Raw genomic sequence first — 24,912 nt, 5'->3', positions numbered from 1 at the left:
GGGGTAGGGAACCTATGGCTCTAGAGCCAGATGCGGCTCTTTTGATAACTGTATCTGGCTCTCCAATAAATCTTAGCTGACATTGCTTAATAGGATAAGTAAAGAATAATTCCGCTGGTAATCACTGTGTTAAAAATAACGTTCAAATGATAAAACATTCTCATGCATTTTAATCCAACCATCCATTTTCTATCGCACCTGTTCAAGATGTGGCATTAATGGTAAGAAGTATTATATTTATTATTGCTTAGCTTTAGAATAACAATGTAAATACAAATAATAATGGACTTATTATACTGTTGTTCTAAAATGTTGGTCTTGAAAATGCACACATTTAGTTGTATTCTGTGTTAAAAAATATTATATGGCTCTCACGGAAATACATTTTGAAATATTTGGCTTTTATGGCTCCCTCAGCCAAAAAGGTTCCCAAACCCCTGCCCTAAAACGTAGCGGATAATTACTGTTATTTGTTAGATATTTGAATTGCATTTTTGCAGCAGATTTATAACTACAAAAAATTTTTGTCATCTAGTGCAGTGGCCGCGGCCTGGTATCGGTCCGTGAATCGATTAGTACCGGGCCGCACAATAAATAATTAGTTATTTCCGTTTTATTTAATATCTGAGCCCGAACGATATTCCATTTTGAAAATAATTTTTTTTATTTTGAAAAATGACCGGTTTTCTCAGTTATATCTTGATCACTTCAGCGCCAAAATTTAACCCAGCTAGCAAAAACAATCAATCAATCAATCAATGTTTGCTTATACAGCCCTAAATCACTAGTGTCTCAAAGGGCTGCACAAACCACCACGACATCCTCGGTAGGCCCACATAAGGGCAAGGAAAACTCACACCCAGTGGGACATTGGTGACAATAATGACCCAGTGGGACGTCGGTGACAATGATGACTATGAGAACCTTAGAGAGGAGGAAAGCAATGGATGTCGAGCGGATCTACCATCCCAAGCGTAGGCGGACCAGCAGCGCAGAGATGTCCCCAGCCGATACACAGGCGAGCAGTACATGGCCACCGGATCGGACCGGACCCCCTCCACACGGGAGAGTGGGACATAGAAGAAAAAGAAAATAAACGGCAGATCAACTGGTCTAAAAAGGGAGTCTATTTACAGGCTAGAGTATACAAATGAGTTTTAAGGTGAGACTTAAATGCTTCTACTGAGGTGGCATCGCGAACTGTTACCGGGAGGGCATTCCAGAGTACTGGAGCCCGAACGGAAAATGCTCTATAGCCCGCAGACTTTTTTTGGGCTTTGGGAATCACTAATAAGCCGGAGTCCTTTGAACGCAGATTTCTTGCCGGGACATATGGTACAATACAATCGGCAAGATAAGATGGAGCTAGACCGTGTAGTATTTTATACGTAAGTAGTAAAACCTTAAAGTCACATCTTAAGTGCACAGGAAGCCAGTGCAGGTGAGCCAGTACAGGCGTAATGTGATCAAACTTTCTTGTTCTTATCAAAAGTCTAGCAGCCGCATTTTGTACCAACTGTAATCTTTTAATGCTAGACATGGGGAGACCCGAAAATAATACGTTACAGTAGTCGAGGCGAGACGAAATAAACGCATGGATAATGATCTCAGCGTCTTTAGTGGACAGAATGGAGCGAATTTTAGCGATATTACGGAGATGAAAGAAGGCCGTTTTAGTAACGCTTTTAATGTGTGCCTCAAAGGAGAGAGTTGGGTCGAAGATAATACCCAGATTCTTTACCGTGTCGCCTTGTTTAATTGTTTGGTTGTCAAATGTTAGAGTTGTATTATTAAATAGAGTTCGGTGTCTAGCAGGACCGATAATCAGCATTTCCGTTTTTTTGGCGTTGAGTTGCAAAAAGTTAGCGGACATCCATTGTTTAATTTCATTAAGACACGCCTCCAGCTGACTACAATCCGGCGTGTTGGTCAGCTTTAGGGGCATGTAGAGTTGGGTGTCATCAGCATAACAGTGAAAGCTAATACCGTATTTGCGTATGATGTCACCTAGCGGCAGCATGTAGATGCTGAAGAGTGCAGGGCCAAGGACCGAACCCTGGGGAACTCCACACGTTACCTTAACGTAGTCCGAGGTCACATTGTTATGGGAGACACACTGCATCCTATCAGTAAGATAAGAGTTAAACCAAGACAGGGCTAAGTCTGACATACCAATTCGTGTTTTGATACGTTCTAATAAAATATTATGATCGACGGTATCGAAAGCAGCGCTAAGATCGAGGAGCAGCAACATAGATGACGCATCAGAATCCATCGTTAGCAATAGATCATTAGTCATTTTTGCGAGGGCTGTCTCCGTGGAGTGATTTGCCCTGAAACCGGATTGAAAGGTTTCACATAGCTTGTTAGACGCTAAGTGTTCATTTAACTGCTCCGCAACAATTTTTTCAAGGATTTTTGAAATAAAGGGAAGGTGAGACACCGGTCGGTAATTTACCATGAGGTCAGGATCGAGGTTAGGTCTTTTAAGAAGAGGATGAATAACCGCTTTTTTGAATGCTAGGGGAACAGTGCCCGAGGAGAGTGATAAGTTTATAATATTTAGCACTGATGGACCTAATAATACAAAGAGCTCCTTGATCAGTTTCCCAGGAAGAGGGTCAAGTAAACATGTTGTCTGTTTTATTCCATTTACAAGTTTTTATTACGGTGGATGAGATTTGAGTAATATTTAGCTTTAGCTAAGGTAAGCATGCGTTTATAAGTTATTAAACCATCACTCCATGCTTTATGGTGCACCTCAAGTTTAGTCGTGCGCCATTTGCGTTCCAGCTTTCTACATAATAATTTCTGAGCTCTAGTTTCTTCTGTAAACCACGGGGTGCGCTTTTTTGGAGCCTTTTTTAACTTTAGCGGTGCTATGTTATCAATGGTTTCGCGCAGGGCGTCGTTAAAGTTGTTAGTGAGGTTATCAATAGAGCCCACATACTTTGGGAATGGTGCCATTACCGAGGGCAGTAGGTCAGCAAGAGTTGTCATTGTGGCTGTATTAATGTTGCGGCTGCTATAGCAGTTATTATTATTATTAGTTTGACGAACATGCGTCTGAACCTCGAATTTTATAAGGTAATGATCAGACAATACTTTAGTATACGGGAGTATCGTAACTTTGGAAACGGTGATGCCCCTGACAAGCACTAGGTCTATCGTATTACCGTTGCGATGCGTGGGTTCATTTATTATTTGTGTGAGACCACAGCTATCAATTACAGTCTGGAGCGCTACGCACGTTGGGTCCGATGGGGTATTCATATGGATATTAAAGTCCCCCATTATGATTATATTATCGGCGTGTGTCACTAGATCAGCAACGAACTCTGAGAATTCATTAATAAAGTCCGAATAGGGCCCTGGGGGGCGGTAGATAACAGCCAGGTGTAGAGGCAGCGGTGTGACAGACCTCATAGTAAGCACCTCAAACGATTTATATTTATTATTTATGTTAGGACTAAGGTTAAAGTTTTCGTTGTATATTAGTGCAACCCCCCCACCCCTTTTGAGCGGACGGGCAATATGCGCATGTGTAAAGTTAGGAGGACATGCCTCATTTAGCGCAAAAAAGTTGTTTGGTTTAAGCCAGGTTTCGCTGAGACCGATGACGTTAAGATTGTTGTCTCTGATAATATCATTAACTAACAACGTTTTAGGAGACAATGATCTTATGTTTAAAAAACCTATATTATAGGTAGTGGGCTGTTTTAGGGAGTTTTTGATCAAATTATCCGTAGTAGCAATATTAATAATGTTGTGTTTATTATGCCCAGTGCATTTAGTATAGTTACGACCATATCTAGGAATTGATACGACAGGAATTTTCCGATTGTTTGATTGTTGCTTTGATAAACTGCACGCATCATGGTTAGCCACCTCAGTAACGGGGATTTTCCGATTGTTTGTTTGTTGCTTTGATAAACTGCATGCATCATAGTTAGCCACCTCAGTAAAACACATGTCCAACTCTGAAACACTCAAAGCAGAAAAAACTTGTTCTAATTTAACTGACTCCTTACCCAGACCAGTAGTCTCGCATTTTCCATCTAAATCCGTCTTCGGGATGGAGGAAAGTGGTGTTCTGTGGGGATTAGCCTTCTGCTTTGTTTTTAGCCCCGCTCGGCATCCGCGTTTCCGATCACACCGCTGGCGTCTGCTCCGTAGACGGCCCCCGCTGCTACTAGACTCCCGTGCTTCACAGGCCGCTGGATGTAGCCGCCGATGTATTCGCATGCTAGTTAGCAAGTCTAGCACGCAAGTGTCTATCGGTCCAAAACGGCCCGATGTGTCCACATCCAGAAGTGTCTGGCGGTCGTACGTGATCACGGAGTGACCACGATGTGAGCCAGCCATAAAGTTTGTGGAATTGTCCGGTATTTCTGCCAAATGTTCCATCTTTAGCAGGAGCTCCTCGAGAGCGCAGCCCGTCCGGGCGCCGCCATCTTGGAAACCAAATGAGTAAAAAAATGAGTAAAAAAATGAGTAAAAAACAGAAGTCTTTGGAAAGTTACCCAAATATTGGTACATTAAACAGCAGATAATTATTGTCATACTGTCTGTACAGACAAATCTTTTAATAGCACATTTGCCGTATGTCCTGAAAACAAAACAAAACACTCCTGTTATAAAGATCATAATTGAATAGCGTTTTTGCAGCAGATTTTGAATAAAGAAATGTAAATTCTGTCATATACAGTACCATAGTAAAGGATTTTTAACCAGCGTTAATATTTAGTTTATTCATCCTAATGTTGGCTTTTTTTTACATCATTTATGACTGCCCTTGAAACTTCAATTTAGAAAGTAAATGTTCACTGTAGATGTTTTTGTTTCTAGATCCGATGGACCAAGACAGCCGGCAGCGTGTCGGACCGCTTCCAGGACTCCAGCGTCTTTAACGAGACGTTGCACATTACCAAAATCCTGAGGACCCAGGGGGGCCGCTACTACTGCAAGGCTGAAAACGGCCTGGGCTCCCCAGCCATCAAGTCCATTCGAGTGGACGTCTACTGTAAGTCCAACACACTTCTAGTTTGTGTTTGTGTTACCCTGCTAAGATGTGGCCTTGGCTGTGCTGCTGACACTATGTACACATGGACACATTTAATCGGATTAAAAGATGAACCAGAATAAAAATGCTTCACGTAAACATGCCATTCAGAATATTCTCACCCAATCACACACATTTGGATCAAAATTTCATTCTGATCGAGACTGATGGTTTATGCCAAAAGTCATTCGGATTGTAGCGCATGGAACCTCATATTTCTAAATTTGAGTTGAAACTATACTTTCTACTTATGTCTTTGCTGCTAGCAATTCTAAATTGAATAGTCTTTAAATGAAGCTATTGTTTTGGTGCTGTCACTCTTTAGTCAACACGTACAAAAGTAGCATTGTACACTCTTGAGTTTGTTGCTTGTAAATGAGACTAGCAAAAACAAAAGTATGGTCTGAAGTGTCATGTGTCGATGTAACAATAAAAGAAGGGATCCGGTTGTAGTCTTAACGAGCTGTTTTAGTCACAACGTTACAGCTACTTTAAGCGCTAACTGCTAGCCTCAGGCACGTACACAGAATGTCGTAACGTAAAGACGAGCTGCAACTCGTCATGAAAGGCACAGAACAGCTTCATTCCGAAAAAAGATGTAAAACAAATGTACTGATTAGAAAAAAAAGATATATATATATTTATAAATATCGTGATAATGTCGGACAAGCAGAAATTAACAAAACCATTTGTTTATAGCTTCTTCAGCACTAGCAGTGAGCAAACACTTTCATAAGATGGCCCCATAGCACAAACAATAACACACCTTTCCTATTACGGTATATGGTGCGCGTGTCAACATAAAGTATTCCAATTTAAAGTGTGATGTATGACATTCACGTCATAATCAGATAATTTCTTTCAGGGTTCATGTACACAGGAACATTCTAATCCGAATTATGATCAGATTAAAGACAAACCGCGTTTCCATATGAATTGGAAAATTGTGTTGGATGTAAATATAAACAGAATACAATGATTTGCAAATCCTTTTCAACCCATATTCAGTTGAATGCACTACAAAAACAAGATATTTGGTGTTCAAACTCATTAACTTTATTTTTTTTTTGCAAATAATAATTAACTTAGAATTTCATGGCTGCAACACGTGCCAAAGTAGTTGGGAAAGGGCATGTTCACCACTGTGTTACATCACCTTTTCTTTTAACAACACTCAATAAACGTTTGGGATCTGAGGAAACTAATTGTTGAAGCTTTGAGGGTGGAATTCTTTCCCATTCTTGTTTTATGTACAGCTTACATTGTTCAACAGTTTGATCATTTCGCGTTATTGCCATATTTTTGCTGAAAGGATTTAGTAGAGAACATCGACGATAAAGTTCGCAACTTTCGGCACTAAGACAAAAGCCCTGCCTCTACCGGAAGTCGCAGACGATGACGTCGTAAGTGTGGGGGCTCCTCACATATTCACATTGTTTATAATGGGAGCCTCCAACAAAAAGTGCTATTCGGACCAAGAAAACGACAATTTCCCAATTAATTTGAGCGAGGATGAAAGATTCGTGTTTGAGGATAGCGACGGACTAGAAAAAAATCATAATAAAATAAAGTAAAAAAAAAATAAAACGCAATTGCATTGGGACGTATTCTGATGTTTTTAGACACATTTACTAGGATAATTCTGGGAAATCATTTATCTTTCTATTGTGTTGCTAGTGTTTTAGTGACTTTAATAGTACCTGATAGTCGGAGGTGTACGTCCACGGGTGTCTTGACGCGCAGTGTCTCAGGAGAGTCGACGGCAGCTGTGGACGGCACAAGCTCAGGTTTTCTCCGGTAAGAAGCGACTTTTTAACCAACATTTTCTCACCGAAACCTGCTGGTTGACATTCCGTCGTGTTTCATGCTCTCTTGACCGCGCTCTGATCCATAGTAAATTTTCTCCTCCAGGAATTTCAAAGAAGGACTCACCGTGTGTTTGTGTGGCTAAAGCTTCCCAACTCCATCTTGCTACCTTGACTTCTCCAATATTAATTGAACAAATTGCAAAAGATTCAGCAACACAGATGTCCAAAATACTGTATAATTATACCGTTAAAGCAGACGACATTTAGCTGTGTGTGTGTGCGTAGCACTCATACTTCCTAAAAACCCGTGACGCCTTGCATACATGTCATCATTACACGACGTTTTCAAGACGAAACTCCCGGGAAATTTTAAATTGCAATTTAGTAAACTAAAAAGGCCGTATTGGCATGTGTTGCATTGTTAATATTTCATCATTGATATATAAACTATCAGACTGCATAGTGGGTAGTAGTGGGTTTCAGTAGGCCTTTAATGCTGAGTGCCAAATAGGCAGGTAATGGCCACCATTTTTATAGTCTTTGGTATGATTCGGCCGGGATTTGAACTCACGACCTAGTGATCCCAGGGCGGACACTCTACCCACTAGGCTACTGAAGTTGTGGACATCCATTCTTGTGAAAGACTGATCATGTTTTGGGAAGCTGTTTTTATACCCAATCATGGCACCCACCTGTTCCCAATTAGCCTGTACACCTGTGGGATGTTCCAAATAAGTGTTTGATGAACATTCCTTAACTTTATCAGTATTTATTGCCACCTTTCGCAACTTCTTTGTCACGTGTTGCTGGCATCAAATTCTAAAGTTAATGATAATTTGCAAAAAAAAAAAATGTTTATCAGTTTGAACATCAAATATGTTGTCTTTGTAGCATATTCAACAGAATATGGGTTGAAAATGATTTGCAAATCATAGTATTCTGTTTATATTTACATTCAACACAATTTCCCAACTCATATGGAAGTTGGGAAAGGTGGCAATAAATACTGATAAAGTTGAGGAATGCTCATCAAACACTTATATGGAACATCCCATAGTTGTGCAGGCTAATTGGGAACAATTGGGTGCCATGATTGGGTATAAAAGCAGATTCCATGAAATGCTAAGTATTTCACAAACAAGGATGGGGGGAGGGTCACCAATTTTTAAACAAATTGTCGAACAGTTTTAGAACAACATTTCTCAATGAGCTATTCGAAGGAATTTAGAGATTTTACCATCTATGGTCCGTAAAATCATAAAAAGGTTCAGAGAATCTGGAGAAATCACATAAGCAATGATATTACGGACTTTTGATCCCTCAGGCGGTACTGCATCAAAAACCGACATCAGTGTGTAAAGGATATCACCACATGGGCTCAGGAACACTTCATAAAACTACTGCCAGTAACTACAGTTGGTCGCTACATCTGTAAGTGCAAGTTAAAACTCTACTATGCAGAGCCAAACCCATTTATCAACAGCACCCTGAAACGCCGCCGTCTTCGATGGGCCCGAGCTCATCTGAGATGGACAGATGCAAAGTGAAAAAGTGTTTTGTGGTCTGACGAGTCCACATTTCAAATTATATTTGGAAACAGAGGACGTGGTGTCCTCCAGAACAAAGAAGAAAATAACCATTCAGATTGTTATAGGCGCAAAGTTCAAAATCCAGCATCTCTGATGGTATGCATGAGGGTGTATTAGTGCCCAAGGCATGGGTAACTTACACATCTGTCAAGGCACTATTAATTCTGAAAGGTCCATACAGGTTTTGGAGCAACATATGTTGTCATCCAAGCAACGTTATCATGTACGCCCCTGCTTATTTCAGCAAGACAATGCCAAGCCACGTGTTACAACAGCGTGGATTCTTAGTAAAAGAGTGCGGGTACTTTCCTGGCCTGCCTGCAGTCCAGACCTGTCACCCATCGAAAATGTGTGGCGCATTATGAAGCGTAAAATACGACAACGGAGACCCCCGACTGTTGAACAACCGAAGCTCTACATGAAATAAGAATGGGAAATAATTCCACTTTCAAAGCTTCAACGGTTAGTTTCCTCAGTTCCCAAACGTTTATTGAGTGTTGTTAGAAGAAAAGGTGATGTAACACAGTGGTGAACATGCCCTTTCCCAATTACTTTGGCACGTGTTGCAGCCATGAAATTCTAAGTTAATTATTATTTGCAAAAAAAAAAAAAATGAGTTTGTACATCAAATATCTTGTCTTTGGAGTGCATTCAATTGAATATGGGTTGAAAAGGATTTGAAAATCATCGTATTCCGTTCATATTTACATCTAACACAATTTCCCAACTCATATGGAAACAGGGTTTGTAGTTAAGGTATAAATGTTTACGATTTATTTGCCATCTGCTCTACTGTGTTGTTTGGTGTTTGATTTAAAATGCACTGCTAACCCACTTGTGTTTTATCGCCCTAATCAATGCTAGTTTAATTAAGTGTATGGTAATTAAATAATGTCATGAGGTCATAATCCACATTTTTTAGACATACATAGTGTTTATATTTGTGCTAAATGTAAAGGCCATGTGTGTTTATTCAATAAGTAATTAAAATATTGTCATTTCAAATATGTTGTACTGGACTCTCCAAGGAGGCTGTTGCTAATTTAAATGGTAAAAAGGTTACCATATTCTACGGGCTTCAGAGCGCACCAGTATATAAGTATAATGTGTATATATATATATATATATATATATATATATATATATATATATATATATATATATATATATATATATATATATATATTAAATGTTTATTTACATACCTTAATTGTTGAGAAAAGGTGCTGTCACACTGCAGTAAAATGGTTGATCAAACAAAACAGAGGTCATCTCATCCATAGGCGCCGATGTACATTTCTTTCAGTGAGTGCTCGGTGTGTGTGTATTAGTGTTGTCCCGATACCAACATTTTGGTACCAGTACTAAAAGTACTTTGGTATTTTTTGGCACATTTCTAAATAAAAGGGACACAAAAAATGTCATTATTGGCTTTATTTTAACAGAAAAATCTTAAGGTTCATTAAACATGTGTTTCTTTTGCAATTTTGTCCTTAAATAAAATAGCGAACATTCAAGACAACTTGTCTTTTAGTAGTAAGTAAACAAACATAGGCTCCTAATTAGCTGCTGACATATGCAGTAACATATTGTGTCATATATTATTCTATTATTTTGTCAAAGTTATTAAGGAAAAGTGGTGGAAAATGAATTTATTAATTTACTTGTTCATTTACTGTTAATATCTGCTTATTTTCTCTGTCATAATGTTCCATCTACACTTCTGGTAAAATGTAATTATCACTTATTCTTCTGTTATTTGATACTCTACATTAGTTTTGGATGATACCACAAATTTGTGTATGATTCCGATACCAAGTAGCTACAGGATTATACATTGGTCATATTCAAAGTCCTCATGTGTCCAGGGACATATTTTCCGAGTTTATAAACATAATATACATTTTTTTAAAAACGGAAAAAGATTTCGTAATGTTAAAAAATGTCGATGTAATCATAGTGGTATCGATTAGATACGCTATTGTACGTGGTATCATTACAGTGGATGTTGGGTTTTTGTTTATGTTGTAGTGTTCCAGAAGAGCTGGTGCTGCACAGAATTCTGGGAATTTCTTCTGTAGTGTTTATGTTGTGTTGCAGTGGAAATATTCTTCAAAAATGTGTTTTTCGTTGTTTAGTGGGGTTTTACTATATGGCACATATTTATGACAGTGTTGGCAATGTTCATACTGCCACCCTTAGTGTGACATGTATGGCTGTTGAGTGAGTATGCACTTCATTCGCTCGTGTGCTGTGTGTTCAAAGTCAAGATGATTGCGTTATTAGTTTATCAGGCACAACAAAATTTCGGTCAGGCTTTGTTAATTATGGATTATATGATTTGTGACTTTTTTACTATGTAAAACGGACAAAACTCGCCACAAAATAAACAACAACAAGATTGATTTTTCAAAAATGATTTTAAAGATTTAAAGTTGCCATCAATCCCACGTGGGTGCTAGGTCCCCGAAGCACCCACGGGATCGGCGCCTATGAACTCATGGAACCACTAACTGCGGAAGCATGCTCTTCAATCAGCTAAACGGACTGAATAACCCAACAATTATGTTTTGGGGAATTTAAGAAACTGAAAAATTACAAAAAGAGAACCATTGTAAGTTAATAATACTAACACAGACACTTGTAAATGTGTTAGCATTTTCACTAATGCTAACGACGCTAGCTTGATTACATTACAATAGCACTTAGAAATATGCATGAAAACGCTCCTACAGGAATCACACATGGGGCGGTTAAAGGGGTTCTGGACTTTTTTGGGAATTTTGCCTATTTTTCACGATCATTATGCAACGACGGATGGATTGTTTTTTAATGCATTCTAAATATTAGATATTATCAAAAGTCTGCTTACAATGGAAGCCGTTCAATTCTGACTATGGAGCCCTTAAGAAACATCCAAACACCTCCATGGAGGTACATGATGTAAGTATGTATGTAATGTAGTATCAAGCACATTTATATTAACATTTAATCTTTACATATGTTGATAATTTTAAGCTTTCGTGGTGCATCATTTTAAAAAACGCATCACAACCATTTTTTTTTTCTCATCACCGATTTCAACCCACTGCAGACTTAATGAGAACCAACAAACATAATAAAACATCACTTACTGTTCAATGTCTGCTGTCATCAGGATGCCAGAATTATCATATATTCCCATTAAGTTGAAGAATGTCTCAAAGATCCTCACGAAAAAATGAGTTGGGGAAGCGGAGGAGGAACAAACGCTTTTTTGCTGTCGTTCTTGCCAGTTCCAGGTCATATGTGGCTGTCAAAATATCTCAACTTGTCAAAATATATCTTCAGCCATCTATTATTCAGGTGGAAAGTATGATTTATGATCTAGAATAAACTTGTAGGGAGCAGGGAAGTGAGGAAGTTTCTGATCAGTCGATGATGTAAACGTAGGGACACACGGAAGTTAGCACAGCGCCGCTATAAATAGTTTGTATGCGTTAGCATTTATAATAACAATATCACTAATACTTGGTTAATATTCAAGTCACGAAATATAAATGGAGTATTGTTGGAGCTTTTTGATTGGTTATTTATCGGATGTTATGGGCGGAATAGTGGAGCTACCTTTGGCTCAGCTGCTAACAGACTTTTAATTATGTTTATTTAATATTTTGACTGTATTAAAAAATAAATCATTCCGTCGTCATGTCTTTCTTAATGATTGAGAACAATAGGCAAAATTCCCCAAAAAGTGCAGTTCCCCTTTAAATATGAATTGTTTTAGTTATATTATAAAACTTGAAAACGTTGTTCAGAGTGATGAATGAAGAATCCTTTCGAGCCGAAATGCTATGGATGGTTTCACTTCTGGTTCAAGGTATGAAACAAAAAGCAAATTTTCAACCTGCAGCACCTGAACTTGTCCAAAAGATGGCGTCTTAGCACGAACAATAACAGACCTTTTCAATGTCTCTTGTTGGAGTAATAAAAAAACTATTTGTTGAATACAAATCATTTTGGTCGTTAGTGAAGAAAAATCCATACATTAGCTACACCTTTTTATAAGCGGCAGGGATACAAACAAACAGTTTATCCCAAAATAAGGAGGTCTTAATAAAATAATGGATCCTCAGTAAAAAAAAAAAAGAAAAAAAGACATGATTCTGCCGGGGATGCGGCAGTGTGTTTGTGAACCATTTTTAATACAACTACAACACTTCCTCACTGCTACAGAATGCTAATTAGGCTTATAGATGATTCATTATTTCAACACACCTGTTGACTGTTTTCTTGTAGTCGTCCTGTTTGCTGCTGAAAATAGTGAATACTTTTCTCATATTGTGTACAAAGGTTTCGGGCCACAACTAGCTTGTATTGTTTTAATAAATACCATACTGTATGGTTAGCAGGATTATGCTCATGATCCAAAATATTTGTGTTGTAAAACTGTTGTTGCATGGGCCAAAGAAGAAGTCATTTATGTTTAGCAGGGATCTGGTTCAATGTGTGGATACAAGCGGGGGGTGTATATTGTTTCGTCCCGTAAGAGTTGGTGCTGCAAGGGTATCTGGTTATTTGTTCTGTTATGTTTATGTTGTGTTACGGTGTGTTCTCCCGAAATGTGTTTGTCATTCTTGTTTGGTGTGGGTTCACAGTGTGGCGCATAATTGTAACAGTGTTAAAGTGGTTTATACGGCCACCCTCAGTGTGACCTGTATGGCTGTTGACCAAGTATACGTTGCATTTGCTTGTGTATGTGTGAAAAGCCATTGCTATTATGTGATTGGGCCGGCACGCAAAGGTAGTGCCTTTAGGTTTATTGGCGCTTTGGACTTCTCCCTTCGTCCGTGCACCACTCCGTACAGCGGCGTTTTAAAAAGTCATACATTTTACTTTTTGAAACCAATACCGATAATTTCCGGAATCACATTTTGAAGCATTTATCGGCCAATAATATCGGCAATCGATATTATCGGACATCTCTACTTTAAACTGGTGCTGGTCACCATGATTGTTAATAACATGTTTAAGTTTGAAGCAAAGATCGTAATACTTTCATAATGCCATTTTTGGTGAGGAATGTCTTAAACATGGTGCTTCCGTGTTTAAAGCGTAATCTTGATACATATTGCGCTTCACACACCCTCTTTATTAACCAGTAGAATTGACATTTTTTGCCTTTTTTCCACCCTATGGTATTCTGCTTGTGTTCTGTCTGTGTGTGCGCACTCAACATGCTCCAACATACATGGCAGCATGCAAATGAAAAAAAACAACTGCATTTTTCAAAGGCGGCATTGTACAATTTGTAAATTAATTAGTACCATGGTACTTTATTAGTACAACCGTACAGTAGTAATACATGTTCACAACTCTGTTGCTGTATACTGTACTGTATACACCTGTATATACTGTATAATGTATACTCATATAATTCAAGACGACCGCTAAAGATTTTCATAGTCGAATCTGATTCATTAGATTTTGTCCATAGTTGATGAAGTCGAAACTATGGCTTTTGTTTTTTAGAGAAAAATAAACAGATTGTGATAGTAGGTTGTATTGACTGTTCGTTTGGTGTCAGTATAACGTCACGTGACGTAAATCTCAATTTATTTTTTATTCATACCTCAATGGGGAATGTAAGTGGTTGCTGTGCCGACACAAACAGTCCACAAAAATAAGGCAAAATAATGGTGATTATTTCAGACAGATATAAAAGGAATACAGTGTTTTACTAAAGTGAACATAACAAAGTTCTTATTGCCTCCTGTTTTCACCTCATAAAAGGTTGAATCAGTCCAATAAACAAATAAACACGGTAGAGATTGGATAGTCTAGCGAGGTCTGCTGTGGCGCTGCACCGACAAAACATTGAACTTAAATAGACAGAGGAAGTAGAATTTGTAACAACATTTCTCTATGTGAACCTGGGTAGGGATTATTACCATTACAGCAGAGAGCTACAACTCCATGTCCATGTTCCACTTCGGCCGGCCACAGGAGGGCGGTGGGAAGGAGAGCTTTTTGTCTGACTGTGGAGCGGTGCTCCATGTATAAAACAGCTTCCAAACACTATTAATAAAGATTCTTGTGTGCACCAAATAAACGGCCAGCCTTTTTAATGTCCAAGAACTAAGAGTCTTGGACTAATGATGAATGCAGACACATTTTTGAAAAAATTGATACTTAAAAAAACGAGTTAAATAAAATAATGTTCCCCAGACACACATAAGCGACTGCAAGGCATACTTGCTCAACAGCCATACAGGTTACACTGAGGGTTGTGATATAAACAACTTTAGCATTCTTACTAATATGCGCCACACTGTGGAAACCACACCAAACAAGAATGACAAACACATTTCGTGAGAAAATCCGCGCTGTAACACAATATAAACACAATATAAACACAACAGAACAACAGTCATTCTTGTTTGGTGAGGATTCACGGTGTGGCTCATATTAGTAAGAGTGTTAAAGTTGTTTACATCACAACCGTCATTGTAACCTGTATGGCTGTTTAACAAGTATGCTTGCAGTCGCTTGCACATTGATTCAGCGGCCGCACACTAGATGTGGCAGGCCGGCACTCAGATAGCATAGTATTAAAGCGGACGCGACGACATGGTCGAGAGGATGTTTAAGGCATTGCCATCACGGCAAGCCCTCAATATTGTTGGCCGGGTGAAAATCTGAGAATGTTATCCTGGGGAGATTTCTGGGAGAGGCACTGAAATCAGGAAAACATCCCAGAAAAATGGAAGGGTCGGCAAGTATGCAACAGAGCCACATCAGAGTGATCCAAGAGCCGTAGTCAGAAAGAAGCCTTTGCCATTGAGTTGAGTGTTCCAGTCGTATCTGTTGTTGAGTTCTACACAGTGGTTTTACCACAAGTACAAACCCCGTTTCCATATGAGTTGGGAAATTGTGTTGGATGTACTTATAAACAAAATACAATGATTTGCAAATCCTTTTCAACCCATATTCAGTTGAATGCATTACAAAGACAAGATATTTGATGTTGAAACTCATAAACGTAATTTTTTTTTGGCAAATAATAATTAACTTGGAATTTCATGGCTGCAACATGTGCCAAAGAAGTTGGGAATGAGCATGTTCACCACTGTGTTACATCACCTTTTCTTTTAACAACACTCAAACGTTTGTTGAAGCTTTGAAAGTGAAATTCTTTCCCATTCTTGTTTTATGTTGACCTTTAGTCGTTCAACACTCCGGGGTCTCCGCTGTCGTATTTTACGCTTCATAATGCGCCACACATTTTCGATGGGAGACAGGTCTGGACTGCAGGCGGGCCAGGACAGTACCCAAACTCGTTTACTATGAAGCCACGCTGTTGTAACAAGTGACTTGGCATTGTCTGGCTGAAATAAGCAGGGGCATCCATGATAACGTTGCTTGAATGACAACATATGTTGCTCCAAAACCTGTATGGACCATTCAGCAATAATGGTGCCTTCACAGATGTGTAAGTTACCCATGCCTTGGGCACTAATGCACCCCCATAACAATCCGGATGGTTATTTTCCTCTTTGTTCCGGAGGACACCACGTCCACAGTTTACAAATATAATTTGAAATGTAGACTTGTCAGACCACAAAACACCTTTCCACTTTGCATCAGTCCTTCTTAGATGAGCTCGGGCCCAGCGAAGCCAGCGGCGTTCCTTGGTGTTGTTGATAAATGGGTTTTGCTTTGCATAGCAGTTTTAACTTGCACTTACAGATGTAGCAACCAACTGTAGTTACTGACAGTGGTTTTATGAAGTGTTCTTGAGCCCATGTGGTGATATCCTTTACACACTTATATCTGTTTTTGATGGAGTACCGCCTGAGGGATCAACGGTCCGCAATATCATCGCTTAAGTGCAGTGATTTCTCCAGATTCTCTGAACCTTTTGATGATTTTACGGACCGTAGATGGTAAAATCACTAAATTCCTTGCAATAGCTCGTTGAGAAATGTTGTTCTAAAACTGTTCGACAATTTGCTTACAAATTGGTGACCCTCGCCCCATCCTTGTTTGTGAAATACTTGCCATTTCATGGAAGCTGCTTTTATACCCAATCATGGCACCCACCTGTTCACAATTGGCCTTCACACCTGTGGGATGTTCCAAATAAGTGTTTGATGAGAATTTCTCAACTTTATCAGTATGTATTGCCACCTTTCCCAACTTCCTTGTCATGTGCTGCGGGCATCAAATTCTAAAGTTAATGGTTATTTGCCAAAATAAAATGTTTATCAGTTTAAACATCAAATAATTTGTCTTTGTAGCATGTTCAACTGAAAATGGGTTGAAAATGATTTGCAAATCATTGTATTCCGTTTACATTTAAATCGAACACAATTTCCCAACTCATATGGAAACTGGGTTTGTATTATACTTAATGCACACCAGCTGATAGATTGTAACGTGCGTCTTAGTCGTAATTTCCATTACCGAATTCGAAGGAGTACTCCACTTGCAGCTGGGATAAGCTCCACCCCTGCGACCCTGAGACGGACAAACGGTAGTAAATGGATCGGTGGATTAAATAGCCATGTAAAATCACTAAAGCTAGTCGGTTGCATGTATCCATACATCCACCCATCCATTTTCTACTGCTTGTTCCTCTCATATCCTATGCAAATTTGCATTGAGAAAGCACAATGTGTTCATTGCTTTGTTGGTATGAAAAATTACATTACCCCGAGGCAGTCCACTACAAATACACCTGTTTCTACACAAGTTTTGTTTCGGACATGATGTCACATGCAACAAAGATATCAAAATGTATCACTGTTTGATTTTATGTGAATCTCTACCCCGACTTGTCCAGGGTGTACCCGCTTTCCGCCCGAAAGCAGCTAGGATAGGCTCCAGCACCTCCCGCGACCCCAAAAGGGACGAGTGGTAGCAAATGGATGGATGAATCTGTACCCAGTAGTAACAACAACATATAGTCTGTCCCTATAAATTGGCCTTGTAGTTAGAGTGTCCGCCCTTAGATTGCTAGGTTGTGAGTTCAAACCCCGGCCGAGTCATATCAAAGACTATAAAAATGGGACCCACTACCTCCCTGCTTGGCACTCATCATCAAGGGTTGGAATTGGGGGTTAAATCACCAAAATGATTCCTGGGCATGGCCACTGCTGCTGCTCACTGCTCCCCTTACCTCCCAGGGGGTGATCAAGAGTGATGGGTTGAATGCAGAGGATAATTTCACTACACTTAGTGTGTGTGTGACAATCATTGGTACTTTAACTTTTTTAACTTTTAAAAGTACCATATTCAATACCCATCCCAATCCAAGTGTGATTGTATTTTCTGTGTTAGAAATTGTATTTGGTTCTGTTCTTTCTCCTTCTTCCTCTCATAGTCCACCTGCATTGAATGGTTAAATGCAAGAGGAAAGGAAACAAAAAAGCACGGCAAAACAGAAACAAAAACAAAACAAACAAAAAAACAGTAAAAGATGGCGACGGGTGAGGCCGCGGTCCAAATGCATGTAAAGCCACTTTGATTTTGGGGTCTTAAAAGTCAACTTTTTAATCTCACTACAGTCTGTGTCACTACGTGAAGGTCAACCACTTATCGTCATCCTGCTTCCTACCCGCTTCCCCGCCACCTCTCCCTTATCCTTGTACCTGCTTATTGGGAGCGACACAAGCACAGGTCGCCGACGAGAAACTGGTTCAGAGAGCCTGCCGGACGGCTTTGAGGAGCGAGAACTGACAGCGCTTCTCCTTGGCGGCGAGCTAAAGAGCCCGGCGGTGGCTGTGCGCGTGTGTGTGTGTGTGTGTGTGTGTGTGTGTGTGTGTGTGTGTGTGTGTGTGTGTGTGTGTGTGTGTGTGTGTGTGTGTGTGTGTGCGTGTGTGTGTGTGTGTGTGTGCGTGCGTGCGTGCGTGCGTGCGTGCGTGTGTGTGTGAGGCGGGGTGAGCAGATGCCGGAATGGGTACGGGGATGAGGCGGCGTGCGGAAAGACCTGGGGCTAATCAGAAGAGGGAAAGTTTCCACCGCCAGCTCCTTCTTCTAGCTGGCAGTTTGAGGTCGGCACGTTCTCAAAGACAAGTAAATAAACCAGGAAAGCTCTAATTGCGCTCTCGGGCAAGCTCTTGCAGATGTAAAAAATAGGGACAAAAAATTAGTAGATAAAATATTTACAATGACTGTGGCTACACTACTAGTGTTGTTTTGACACAGTAAATAGTACAGTAGACTGCAGCCTTAGCCACAGTATGTCCACATCAACATGAATACTTTCAATAATGCTTCCATCTACATGTAAGTGTAGTTTCAAAAAGTCTTTGTCCACACAAAAACAAATTCACTGATTGTCCGTTGCTTTCTGTCCAATCAAATGCCTGAAAAGCATGCAGCCACAGTTGATACCGATAAAGATAACCTCTGTTTTTCAAGACTTATTTATATTGTCATCAAAGAGTAAAAATGCATTTCTTTCAATATGCATCATAACAAAAAGGGTAATACTCAAAAAATGGGTGGATGTTGATAGTCCAACTCATAATGACTGGTATACACAAGCTATGGAGATCATATCGGTGGAAAAAACTGCATTTAGTTTAATTCAGTGGTTTTTAACCTTGTTGGAGGTACCGAACCCCACCAGTTTCATATGCGCGTTCACCGAACCCTTCTCTAGTGAAAAATAAAAACAAATGTTTTTTTCAAATTCAAGACAAAGTTGTATGTTTTTGGTAACACTTTAGTATGGGGAACATATTCTAAGTAACAAAGACTTAATTTAGAGTAATTTGGTTAGGGTTAGGGTCAGGGTTAGAGGGTTAGGATTCTAATAAGGCCATGCCGAATAAGGCATTAATTAGTACCTACTGACTAGTTAAGAGCCAATATGTTACTAATTAGCATGTTAATAAGCAACTAATTAATGGTGAATATGTTCCCCATACTAAAGTGTTACCATATTTTTTTACTGGTGCACAAAATTAACCTTGTATGAACATCAATCAATCAATCAATCAATGTTTACTTATATAGCCCTAAATCACTAGTGTCTCAAAGGGCTGCACAAACCACCACGACATCCTCGGTAGGCCCACATAAGGGCAAGGAAAACTCACACCCAGTGGGACATTGGTGACAATAATGACCCAGTGGGACGTCGGTGACAATGATGACTATGAGAACCTTAGAGAGGAGGAAAGCAATGGATGTCGAGCGGATCTAACATGATACTGTGAAAGTTCAATCCACAATGGATACAACACAGTCGCGAGAGTCCAGTCCAAAGAGGATCCAAGACACAGCAGCGAGAGTCCCGTTCACACCTTTTTCAAACAACAAAACTAAGACAGTGCATAAACTCAATATTTTTTTACTGGTGCACAAAATTAACCTTGTATGAACATCACCTTGTTCAAACAACAAAACTAAGACAGTGCATAAACTCACAACAGATTACACACCTGCAAATCAATCAGCTGTTGCCGTATCCGTAATATGCCAAAAGGGAGAAGTTTGCATTTACACGATGAGTCGGGTGTGTTTTGACCTCGGCCGAACCCCTGAGGTCGACTCACCGAACCCTGGTTAAGAACCACTGCTTTAGATAATAATGAGTCATATATTGGAATATGGGACCCATTATTTAAACTTGTTTTAACTCTTAAAATGAATTCTATTTGATATCTTATTTGATATTTGTGGAAAATATTGGAAACATTGTGTTGTCAAGCTTATGAGTGTGATGCAAGTATTAGCCACTGTGACACTATTGTTCATTTTTTAAATGTTTTTATTTTATTTTTTAAATAGCTGTGATGCTAATGTCAATGAGGGATTTCTAATCACTGCTGTGTTAGAATTAACATTGATAATGTTAATGTTATCAATTTTTGTTTGACTACTTTTGTTTGATTATGTCATGATCCGTGGTACGGCTCATGTATTTGTGATTCTGTTTATTTTGGACTCCTTTAGTTCCTGTTTGTGGCACCTCTGAGTTTGGTTGCCATGGCTGCTTATTGTTTTCTCCTGCCTCTGGTGTTCGGAACGCTCACTTGTTTCTTATCAGAGACATTATTTAAGCCTGCTTTTGCCGGTCAGTCGGTCTGGCGTCTTTGTTGGCTTCATGCCTTGTCTACGTAAGTCTTGTTTATTTCATGCCACAGTTTCGTGAATATTCCATGTCCTTAGTTCTAAATCCTGCACCTTAGCTTCTGCGTGCGACAGGCAAGCTTGCCTTTGTTGTTTGCCTGTTATAAAGTAAGTTGGATGATTTATGAGGAATAAATCAAATCCTCCCTTCAAGCTTTCATCCGCAAATGTCTGTTCTGCATTCCTGGAAGAACGACCTTGCATAAAGATGCGACCCCGCCTAGACAGAGTATTGTTTTGTGTCATGTTTGTTTGTCCTTTCAATTGCTCTGTTGATTGCTATTCTTGATTTGATATTTTTATTATTATGGTATTATTGTGTATTTTGTAGGATTGATTAATACAAACATTTAAAATAAATAAAATAAAATTGAAAAAGGACCTATTTTTAGCAATTTTTTTTAGATGTAGATTTAAGTGTTGTTTGTGCACACAATTGTGTTCGGCTGGCTTTTGGGTAGCATTTTTTAGCAGCAGACTTTCAAAATGGTAGAGCTTCAGGTGGCTGAAAAGATTTGATGTCTTACTGGGTAATGTTTTTCCCCCTTTTTGTGAAATGTTTGCAGAAAATGTTGTACAAATAGCACACGTAAAGCTTTTATCCCTGTGCTATTTGCAGAAAATATTTTCAGATTGTCAGTAGTTTTTCAATTGAGAGGGACATAACAGAATCAATTTCATAACCGCTGTAGTAAAGCAACGTATTAGAAGCGTGAACCTTACATAAAATCAGTCCAATTCAGTTCTTATTCTTGTGTTGGTAATTTAATTCAGAATTACTTCTAGTTTTGAACCTTAATTCTCGCAATATAGTATTTGGTAGAAACATTATGTTTGAATCAATTTGGAATTATCCATCCATCCATTCTCTACCGCTTATTCCCTTTGGGGTAACGGGGGGCACTGGTGCCTATCTCAGCTACAATCGGGCGGAAGGCAGCGTACACCCTGGACAAGTCGCCACCTCATCGCAGCAGTTCAGAATTATGATAAATGAATGTTGTGATTCGAATGTCATTTCTTTTTCCTGCCTTTTTTTAGATGTAGAATTGCGAGAAATGAAAATTGCCATTTGGATGTGATTTTTTTCAAGCAACCCTGTAACATAATTGATTTTACAAATCAAACTAGTTTTGTCATTAAACAACAAATAATTTAATGAAATACATTGGAAATGTTGTTTTGGGCTCTTTGTTTTGATACATTGAATACATTTAAATTTTAAATAAATAATAGCTGCTGCTGAAAAACGACAACAGAAATTAAAATGAGTTCTTTTTTAGTCGGCAGCCATATTTGTGTTGACATCCTTCAAAGCTTTGATTTCATTAGCGAGTTATTGGTACTTCTTCGCTGCGTTGAATGCAAAGTTTTGTGGAGATGGGGGCGTGTTAACATGCAACAGGTCACGGTCAAGGGGACACCGGACGAAGGTGCACAAGAGAGAGTGCATAAAGCCGAGCTAAACAAACACCCCCACCTGCCTTCTTTAACTCCCCGAATGGAGAGCAAACCCAAGTTCGACTTGCAGAATGACATAGCGCTCCAATAAATGATAGCGAGCGTCAATTAACCTTTCTAAACCCTGCCGCCAATAAAATAGATACAGAAGATTATATTCTAAGTCAACATCAAGGCAGTTTCAATCAGCACTGAAAAGGCAAACCATTTGTTTGCTTTGGGCTTGATCACTTTGGAGAGTATTCCTGGTTAGTCTGTATGAATTTCTCCCACACGGATCTTAGGCCCTGTTCAATCAGACAAACATTTGCTGCTGCAAAATGCATGAAATGTAATCCAAAATGCTGCAACTCTTCTGGTATATTGGGAGGAGAAAAGTCTTACGCTTCCAATCGATTATTTTTCAAGAGTTAGGGGGGTACCGACTTGTTTTATTAACTTTGCCCGGGACCATCCCTTATGGGGCACGGAATGGACAAACAACGTAGGTGTCAGCAGGTATGAAATGCGCTTTGTCTGACTTTTATAAATGCGTTAAGGTCGACTGTAAAGCTGCAATCGGCTCCTGAGGGCGCCGGTTATCAGCGTAAGCGATGACTTCCTGTGTCATCTGCCGCTATCAGTCATCCATCTCGCCACGGAAAATTCCTTTGATTGGATTGATGGTGAGTCAGGCTGGTGCCGGGCGCCTTTATGAAGCAGCCTTTCATCTAATAATAGGTGCATACATGAATAAAATCTTGGTCGTTTATTCCCCAAAATTGAAATCGTCAAGCCTCAATTCCAATCGCATACCCTCAAGATCATATTGCTTGAACATTTGGTTTAAGTGATACCGTTCACATTGCTAGGCGTAAAAATCAGATATCATTGTCAAAATCAGATGGCTTATGCATTATTATTATTGTCTACTATTTAAAAATGTGGGAAAACCAACTCAGCTACTCCAGCAAAAGCTCTTGTGAATCGGATTCTAATTGGAGGGAATGGTAGCGCGTCACTGTGGAATAAATGTAAAACATATCGTATCGCATCGTATTCGGAGTGAATCATTTCCTATCATTGTACAATTACGGTGAACCGCGTCACATCGTAATTAGAGTTAATCGTATCGTGGAACTGTAAAATCAAGGTGTATCATACAGTAACATTGTTAAGGTTGTAATTTAAACTAATTGTTGTATATCACAAAATAATTAAAGGGTAATTGCACTTTTGTTACAGTAAAGAATCTATAACAAACAAACAAATGTATTTTTTTTTTAATTCTTTCTAACTCGTAAATAAACATAACAAGGTCAGCTTACAATGGAGACAACGGGAGCCCTGACATTATTGCGTCTATTCCGCCCACGAAACCAACTAAAAGAAAAAATTAAAAACCGCCAACAATGCTCCAAATATTAGCGATATTTTTATTATAAGCGTAAACATTAAGGACCTACCTTAAGTGGTGCATTGGTCAGAGAGAGGCAACTTCCTTTTGCTGCTGTAATGACATCATCATCTGGTGGGCTGCTTTTTCGCCTCTGACTCTGTGAATGGTAATTCTAGATTATAAATCATGTCCCTCACTTTGATAGTAAAATAATTTGGAGATAAACTCAGGAGTTGGTGTACTTTGACAGCCAATTTTGGGCTGGGACTTTGACAACCCGGAAAATACGCTCAGTTACACCATTTATTAGAATTATGAGTCATTCGTCATCTACAAGGGAATATATCAACATCCCAGTGAGAGCAGACATTTACAGTAAGTGATTTTTAATTTTTTTTTGGGCGCTCATGAAGTCTGCAGTGAGTAGTAGTTGTGATGCGTCTATGAAATTAAAATGAGCATATATTACTTGTTATTATGAATGTGACGGTTACTAAATTACATATATACTTACAGCATGTGTATAAAATCTTGATGGAGCAGTTTGGATGGTTTTTTTTGTGCTTTATAGGCGGAATAGAGCAACTCACACTCACACTCACTACAATTCCATGCACTATATTAGTCTTATTTCTCCAATTGTTTTTTGTGTATTTCCACACCCAAGTGAAGTCCGAGTGTCCATGCACTCTCTATAATGCAACTATTGCTCATACGCCCTGTGCTTCCCGTACACTGGGGGGCGTTTATTTCCTTTTGAGTACAAATAAATGTATTGCTTTTCCGCTTGACTTATGATGTCATAGCAGGCATTTGCACCTCATTACAAGTAAACATCTTAGCTCTGTTGTACCTCATGTCCGGTGTAATATTGGTACTTCTTACAAAAATTAGGTATCCAATGGATATGTTGATGTTTAACAGCAGACAGTATCAAGAAATGATCTTAGATTCCGCTACGAACATGAGGCTACTACCAAGAATGTATCGCAGCGGATGCAGGTCCGAAGCAAAGAAAGACTGGCGGTGAAGAGTTTGTTTTGAAGGAATTTTTTATGAAGAATCATGGAAACATAACTTTTGAAAGTTTTAGAGTTCATTCAAAATAATCTGTGGATTGATTTGAGATGTTTTACATTTGAAGGAAAATACTGTTCGTGCCCTGACTGGTACTGTTCCTGATGAAGGTTGCTATTGTTTTTTACCATCTTGCCAGTAGGGGTAGGGAATATCGCAAATTTGGGTATCGATACCGATCTGATCTGATAGTGGCCAGTATCACCGATTCCGATACCAGAAGTGTCGTCATCTGTTGGGGGGGAGGACTTCGGGGTATCGATACTTTTGAAAAACAAATTTGTACTTTTGCCTTTATTAATTGATTATGATAATAATACAACACAGGACGTGTCTAACATCATATTCATGAATTAAACACCAATACAACTTTATTTTCAATAGATAATGAAGGCTCAGGTCCCTCCCCGTTCA

At 39.2% G+C, this 24,912-nt stretch overlaps 1 protein-coding gene across 6 annotated transcripts in view; it reads left to right on the top strand.

Moving 5' to 3' along the window:
• Positions 1-24,912, top strand: part of LOC133553186 (MAM domain-containing glycosylphosphatidylinositol anchor protein 2-like) — a 557,311-nt gene that overhangs the window by 209,560 nt on the left and 322,839 nt on the right. For all 6 annotated transcript variants that reach the window (XM_061901111.1, XM_061901109.1, XM_061901107.1 and 3 more), the window contains exon 3: positions 4,849-5,023. In XM_061901111.1, the coding sequence (XP_061757095.1) occupies positions 4,849-5,023 (175 nt within the window). The remainder of the gene's footprint in view (positions 1-4,848; positions 5,024-24,912) is intronic.

The sequence above is a fragment of the Nerophis ophidion genome, linkage group LG05 (genome assembly GCF_033978795.1).
Source record: "Nerophis ophidion isolate RoL-2023_Sa linkage group LG05, RoL_Noph_v1.0, whole genome shotgun sequence".
Lineage (NCBI taxonomy): Eukaryota > Metazoa > Chordata > Actinopteri > Syngnathiformes > Syngnathidae > Nerophis > Nerophis ophidion.
The sequence above is the reverse complement of the archived record's forward strand: the minus strand, read 5'-3'. Positions and strand labels throughout refer to the sequence as shown.